General features: G+C 41.2%; 1 protein-coding gene across 1 annotated transcript; it reads right to left on the bottom strand.

Annotated features, from left to right (window-relative positions):
* Positions 1-655: 655 nt before the first annotated feature.
* LOC143582560 (monosaccharide-sensing protein 2-like) lies at positions 656-7,747 on the bottom strand. Its single transcript, XM_077065090.1, has 5 exons — positions 7,661-7,747; positions 2,607-3,173; positions 1,584-2,524; positions 1,318-1,505; positions 656-1,213 (listed from the first exon to the last, which is right to left on the bottom strand). Exons 1-5 carry the CDS (start codon positions 7,737-7,739, stop codon positions 769-771), a joined length of 2,220 nt encoding a protein of 739 aa, XP_076921205.1. The 5' UTR covers positions 7,740-7,747; the 3' UTR covers positions 656-768.
* Between the last annotated feature and the right edge of the window lie 234 nt (positions 7,748-7,981).

Raw genomic sequence — 7,981 nt, 5'->3', positions numbered from 1 at the left:
CTACACAGGTTATGTGCATGTCACTGGTTTAAATTCAAACAGGCATGATATGTCGTCGTCATCATCATCATCGTACTCAGTATATCCCACCAATAGCAATGCTATGGTAGGGTCTGAGGAGGGTAAGATGTAGACAGCCTTACCTCTATCACATAGGGATAGAGAGGCTGCTTCCGGTGAGACCCCCGGCTCGATAGTAGTTTTGAATCAAGCCTTGGACATAAGACACATAACACTCAATCATTGGGACACCGGCTGATTGGTGCATGTGCCCTTGTCTTTCGGCTATCAACGCCACCACATGATGCCTGATTAACCTTCCGCCACTTTTAACGTTATTTTCACGTGATTAGTAAAATAACGTCAAAATTAGTGCAATTTTACTTTTGCCCACCCAAGGGTTCACACATATATACATTATACGTGCGCACCGCAAGCAGGGCGTAGGCATGATATGTCGTGTCGACCTCAAAACACGTAACATTCGCCTTTGGTTTGATAAAATAAAAACAGATAGATTTTTGAATTCTTAGGGCCTAAACTTGTGTGCTTTCTTTCTTAACTTGACAAGAAAGGTACAAGGTACAAATATATTAAGGCAAATGGTACAACCAATTACAACATAAAGAACTAAAAACCTTAAAAAGGGTTCCTGTTTCAATCACAACAAAACTTAAATGTAACCAATAACACAAAAGAAACGACAAAGATAAACCGAAACACACCCCAAAAACGTTGATACTGCTACCAAACAAACAGCTAAACACATCAATTATTCTTGGCTGCAGCAATCTGCTTTGCACCAACAGCAAAGAACTCTGTAATAACTTCGAGCGGCATTCCTTTAGTTTCAGGCACCTTCAAGAACACAAACACCCACGATATGATGCACACGACCGCATACAATCCAAACACTCCCGATAGACCAATGGAAGTAAGCAATACTGGTAATGAGTAGGTCACGATGATGTCACAAATCCAGAATGTGAGCGCGCAGATGGCTATGCACAGTCCACGCACCCTGGTCGGGAAAATCTCTGCACACAGGATGTTCGGGATCGGACCGAATCCCATCACGAAAGTACAAAAGTAGAACACCACACTAGCTGTTGAGATGGCGGCATTTACTACACTCCCAAAGTTTATTACACTTCCAATCACCAAGACTACTAGAGTCAAAATCAAGACTGGAATTGTAGTCAGCAGCAGAGTCCTGCAAAGACATCAAAATCGGTTAACAAATTGACATTTTGCACATGAAACGATAAAGGATAAAAGTGGGTTGACTTTTATGGGTCAAATAAACTTGTAAACAACCTTCTTCCAGAGATGTCCATGAGCCTCATAGCTACAGCAATGCACGGAAGCATCAATAAAGTTGTGATGCAACTAATAAGAAGTGATGATGATGTTGAACTAATTCCCAAATTTGATAAAAGAACACTGACACCCGCTTCTTCAAGAATTTGAGGCGTGTAGTAAAGAACTCCATTAATGCCAGAAAACTACAAGCGACTCAAGATTTAGACTTTAAAGCAAGAATCTTGCTACAAGAACTATAAAATATGTTTCATTTATGATACCTGTTGAAGTATCTGAAGACCAACACCGACAAACAGCGCGTGTTTAACTCCCGGTTCAAAAAGATCCCTCCAGCTCGGGCCTTTCATTGCAGCTTCAGACGGGTGAACCATAGCCGGTCCAACCGGGTGCTGATCCACAAGATCTTTAGAGTAAAGTGTAGGTTGACTAACCAGAGCTGCAGCCTGGAACACATCACCATCTGCCACCATATCACCGCCAGCGATTGAAATTAACGACCCACGTTGAGATCCGGTTCCAGCTTCTTGGTGCAAATAGATTCTTTTAAACCCTCCTTCCTTTTGACCATCTTGCCCTTCTCTCTCGGTCCATTGCCATGCCAACTGCCACCCGCCGCCAATTCCCGTGCTACTTAACTGTTCTCCACCTGCAGTTTGAACAGCGCTACCGTTTCTAACACCTAGAATACTGCCATGTGAAGCAGGCTGAATCATGTCTTTCTCAATACTTGTCGTCTGTCGGGAAATCAATGGAGAATGCAAGTTATCGTCAGAATCATTCCCAGCACCATCAGATTGATAATCATCACCTTCTCTACCGACACTCTCTTCATCCCAATCTTCATGTTTAGCTTGATTTCCAGTAACACTAAACATGCTTCCAAAGTGTGGGAATAGCATGCTTCCTTTGCTACCAGCAGCATCCGGAAGCTTCTCGTGGACACTACCGAAGAGGGTGACAAGTGGGTCCATAAGTGGAACACTCGGGTTTATAGTACTTCCTTGACGAGATGCAATACTGAGCATGCTCTGTCCAGTCACAGGTCGAGCAATCCACGAAACCCCTGCTTCAGTACCGTACAGTTTAATCTTAGCAGCTTCATCTTGTTCCTGTTCAAGATCATTTGCAGGCCCGATTATGTATTCTTCTATCGATGTTTCTCCCCCAACTCCTAGCCCTTCAACTAGTAAGGCCATCTCACCTGTTAAATTAAACAAAATCAGAAACCATATGACACAATTTGGTTACTTATATATATATAAAAGAAACTGTTAACAACTTGCCTGCCACGTCTTCTTTGCCACGCAGCCTCTGCAAAACCTGTTTAGCTTCTTGCATTCTTCCTTTGCTAACAAGCCATCGTGGAGACTCGGGCAAAAAGAATATAGTAAGAAAGAAATAAACGATTGAAGGAATAGAAAGCACCCCGAGCATCAACCGCCAGTCAGGTGACTCCATCAATGACATCCCAAACACCATACAGTATGAAAGAAACATCCCACCAGAACCCATGAACTGAGGCAAAGTATTGAGTGAACCTCTTATTTCAGGAGGCGCGGTTTCAGATATATAGACAGGAACAAGTGTCACTGCTAAACCAATCCCAAGCCCGTCTAGTAATCTACCCAAAAGAAGGAGGTAAACATTGGGTGCCCAATACATAACTAGACCACTAACAACATACAGAACCGAAGAAATAATAAGCATGGGCCTTCGGCCAAGCCAATCCGCTATTGCACCAGAGCAAGTTGTAACCAAGGTTGCACCAATCAATGATGCAGCCACAATCAAACCTTCAATAGTTGGTTCACTCTCCAATTTAAACTCTTTCTTTATGTATAACACAGCTCCTACATAACAAATCAACAACAATTATGTTCTAGAAACACAGTTTACATACAACTAGGTCTGTAAACAAACCGAACGTTCGGCGGGAAATTCGTTTGCGTTCGCTCATTTAATAAATGGACAAACATAAAAAAAATTCCTGTTTGGTCAACTAAATGAATGTACACGAACAGAGGCCATGTTTGTTCAGTTCACGCCTGATAATGCGTTCGGTTACATCACGTTTATCTTCATTAATGCTCGTTTATTAAAGATTTTTATTACTTTGAATGATTTTTCCAATCTTATCATATAGATTAAGGAAATCTATTAACTACAAAACAAATAATGAAAAACGAATTCCATTCGGTCAACTAAATGAACTAACGCGAACAGAGGCCAAGCTCGTTTAATTCACGCGCGATAATGTGTTCGATTACATCACGTTTATCTTCGTTAATATGCGTTCATTAAAGATTTTTATAACTTTTAATGAGTTTTCCAATCTTATCACATAGATTTAAGGACATCTATTAACTACAAAACAAAACATGAAAAACGAATTCCAATCGGTCAACTACATGAACGAACACAAACAGAGGCCATGTTTGTTCAATTCACGTCCAATAATGAGTTCGTTTTCATCACGTTTATCTTTGTTATTGTATGTTCATTAAATATTTTATTACTTGATAATGTTTTTTTTCCAATTTTATCATATAGATTTAAGCAAAACTACTAACTACAAAACAAAACATGAAAAAGGAATTCCATTTGGTTAACTAAATGAATGAACACGAACAGAGGCCATGCTCGCTCAATTCACGCCAGATAATGCGTTCGATCACATCCCGTTTATCTTCGTTAATGCTCACTTATTAAAGATTTTTATTACTTTTAATGGTTTTTCCAATCTTATCATATAAGATTTAAGGAAATCTATCAACTACAAAACAAAACATGAAAAATGAATTCCCTTCGGTCAACTAAATCAACGAACACGAACAGAGGCCATGTTCATTCAATTCATGCCCGATAATGTGTTTGTTAATTCGTGTACATCCGTTTATCTTCATTAATGTTCGTTCATTAAAGCTTTTTATTACTTGTAATAAATTTTCCAAATTTATCATAAAGATTTAAGGGAAACTTTTAACTACAAAACAAAACATGAAAAAAGAATTCCATTTGGTCACCTAAATGAACGAACACGATGTTAGGATTAAACGCACATACGAAACTGAACACACACGCGAAAGCAATAACGAACACGAGGATTTAACGTGGTTCGGTCTAAACTGACCTACGCCCACGGGTGGCAACTAGGTATTCTTTATTGAGTGACAAGGGATTACAAGTACATAACGTCATATATATAGAGACAAGTCTAGGGTTTGCATCTTATTAAACAAGAAATCTAAAACGGGCCGGGCTTCGGTCTGGCCACCCTACACCCGTCTGCCCTTTGGACTTCAAATAATAAACCAGGCCTAAACAAAAAAGGCCTACGAACCCTACACTCTCCCACTCGGAGGCCTTGAATACTCTCGTCTGCACTCCTGATTGTACTTCTGTAATCTGAACATTAAACTTCTAGTTGCCACCGCCTTCTCATCAATTAACGTGAAGGCTCGTTGAAGCTCCCCGGAGCTCCAACACGTCAGTCACGGCTAAAACTGCCCCTGACCCGTTCTCTGTCCCTACCGGCTCCCATTGTAATGAACTACTGGATCCTGAGATAACCTGAGAACAAACACTCTCCATATTCAGCAAGTAATTCACTGGAGAGACTTTTATAGCTGGAATACTGGTTTTCTTAATCCACTGTCGACCTGGAACAGTAACTGAAACACGACATGTGCTCCCACTGTCACGATGTCCCCCAACTGATTTAACCTTCCTAGCTCGTTCATCCTGAATCTTCACTTTGGCTCTGGGTTTGTTACTTGCAAAACAAACCTTCTTCTGCCCACGAGATTCTGCGAACCGGATTTTATCTTTCACCAAAACTGAATCCACTCCTTTCGGTGACATATCGACCATATACAACGAACCCATTTTCTTGCCACGAGCAACCACGAGATTCCCTTTGACTACTTTCCACTGCTCATTCCCGAACTTAACATCGTGCCCCTGGTCATCCAACTACCCAACTGAAATCAAACGTTTCTTTAAACCTGGAATAACCCTCACGTCTTCCAAAGTCCAAGAAGTACCCGCTGAAGTTATCAAATCAACATCTCCCATACTCGTAACCTCTAGAATATCATCGTTAGCTAGTCGAACCTTTCCAAAATCCCCAAACTTAAGATTCTTCATCGTTTCACTACAGTGAGTGGCATGAAACGATGCACCAGAATCAATCACCCAAGCATCAACGTTACTCTCAACACTGCAAACCAAAGCCTCATCACTACTGACTCCGTCATCTATGTCGTCTTCTGTAACGTTCCCCTCTTTCTTACCATTCGGACATTGATTCCTGAAGTGCCCTTTCTCTTTACAAACCCAACATTCAATATCTTTACGAGTCTTAGACTGACTCCTCTTCCTGCTCCCACTGCCTCTCTGTTTTCCCCTACCTCTACCTTCTGTGACTAACATATTGCCTGATGATTCACCTGAACTTCTGCATCTTGAATCTTCTCCCAGAATCAGATCCCGAATCCCATCAAAGGTAATTTTTGCAGACGAACTACAAACCGCAGTCACTGTTTGCGACCAATTGTCGGGCAAAGAGGATAATCACAACAGACCTTGAACTTCATCATCAAACTTAATGTCGACTGACACTAAGCGGGACAGGATCAAATTAAAATTATTGATATGCGTTGTAACTGATCCACCCTCTTTCATTTTAGTTGTCACTAGCTCTCGGATAAGATAGACTTTATTCGCTGCCGAAGGCTTCTCTTACATGTTGGATAGTGCCTCCATCATACCACGTGCTGTGGTTTCTTTCATGATGTTAAACGCCACATCTTCCGACAACGACAAAGTAATACAAGCCCTGGCCTTCTTGTCTAACTTCTTCCGATCTGCTTCTGACATCTTTTCTGGTTTTTCATCCTCAAGCACTACACCCAAGTCTTTCTAACAAAGTAGCGCCTCAATCTGCATCTTCCACTAACCAAATTTTTGTCCATCAAACTTCTGTATCGAAACCTTTCCGTCTTCTGCCATGACAATGACTAAAACGAAAAACTGGATAAAAACAGAGACAGAAACAGCAATGGCACAGGCCTGAACTTAACGACTGCTCTACTGAACTCTATTAAACAATCAACCTATTCAACACAGCGGAATAACAAACTGAAAATCATAAACTGAAATGATAAAACCTGACAAACGCGATTGGCACTGGCTTTACGTTTCTTTAACCCTTCTTTTGATTAACAACGGCTCTTCAACATAAAATAGGATCTTGATTCACTTTTCTTGGTTCACGCTTTGCAAAATAGGATCTCAACCCTTGTTCACTGCCCAACAAAAAAAGTGTATTATCCTTTTCTTTTCTGCATGAATACTACCAGCGAAGTGGCGGCACACGATGGTGGTTATCTAGGTATTTTCTTTCACACAGAACCAAATTCAAACCTCAATCGGTGACGGATCCCGGCTTAGACGAAATCAGGGTGTCGGTGGCGGCGGTTTTCTGCCGGTAGCACACCAAGAACGAACGGTCTGCTGCCCAAAACCCTTCTGATATATTTCTGATCAATTGACGTGACGGAAAGCGGAACTGGTGTATAGTGGTTGACTGAACCCTAGTCGCGATCGTCGGGCTGGGTTTAGCGGCGGCAAAACAACCGCGGCGTATACCCTAATGACAATCGGAAAACCGTAGGCGGCTGCGGAACCCTAGCGCAGTAGGGTGGCAGCAGCGGAAGGTTTGGCGGCGACTTGCTGGTTCCCGTGTGTTCTTCGTGTGTAACGGACCTAAGCTCTAGATACCACTTGTTAGGATTAAACGCACATACGAAACTGAACACACACGCGAAAGCAATAACGAACACGAGGATTTAACGTGGTTCGGTCTAAACTGACCTACGTCCACGGGTGGCAACTAGGTATTCTTTATTGAGTGATAAGGGATTACAAGTACATAACGTCATATATATAGAGACAAGTCTAGGGTTGGCATCTTATTAAACAAGAAATCTAAAACGGGCCGGGCTTCGGTCAGGCCACCCTACACCCGTCTGCCCTTTGGACTTCAAATAATAAACCAGGCCTAAACAAAAAAGGCCTACGAACCCAACACACGAACATAGGCCATGTTCGTTCAATTCCCGCCTGATAGCGTGTTCGTTAACGTCCTTTTATCTTCGTTAACATTCGGTCATTAAATATTTGTATTACTTTTAATAATTTTTCCAATCTTATCAAACAGATTTAAGCACATCAAATCTGTAAAAAAACAAATCACAGTAATAAGATGGATCCAATTCCGGAGATCCGAATCGATCCCTAAAGATCTGAAATTTTAATCATTTGATTATTAACTCACCAGCAATAGTGGCGTTATCCCATCCTTGAAGCAGGTTACCAACAGCAGCAGCAACAGCCACAAGCACCGCTCCACTCATCTTCCTCACTTAATCTAAGAGCATGTTTGGGATTGAGTTTGAAAAATGCTTATTGGCTTATTGGTTTTTTCAAAAAGCCATAAGAAAGTTTGTTGTGATTGTCAAACACATTTTAATTTATTGGCCTTTTGAAAACATCAATAAGTATTTTTCAAACTCAATTCCAAACATGCTCTAATTTCAACCTGCAAATTCAAATCACAATAAAAAACAGATCAAGCTATCAGCTTTATTCAATCTAA

The sequence above is a fragment of the Bidens hawaiensis genome, unplaced genomic scaffold (assembly GCF_021521415.1).
Source record: "Bidens hawaiensis isolate Kalapana, Puna unplaced genomic scaffold, B.hawaiensis_p1.1 tig00031786_1, whole genome shotgun sequence".
NCBI lineage: Eukaryota > Viridiplantae > Streptophyta > Magnoliopsida > Asterales > Asteraceae > Bidens > Bidens hawaiensis.
This window is presented reverse-complemented; position numbering and strand designations above follow the sequence as displayed.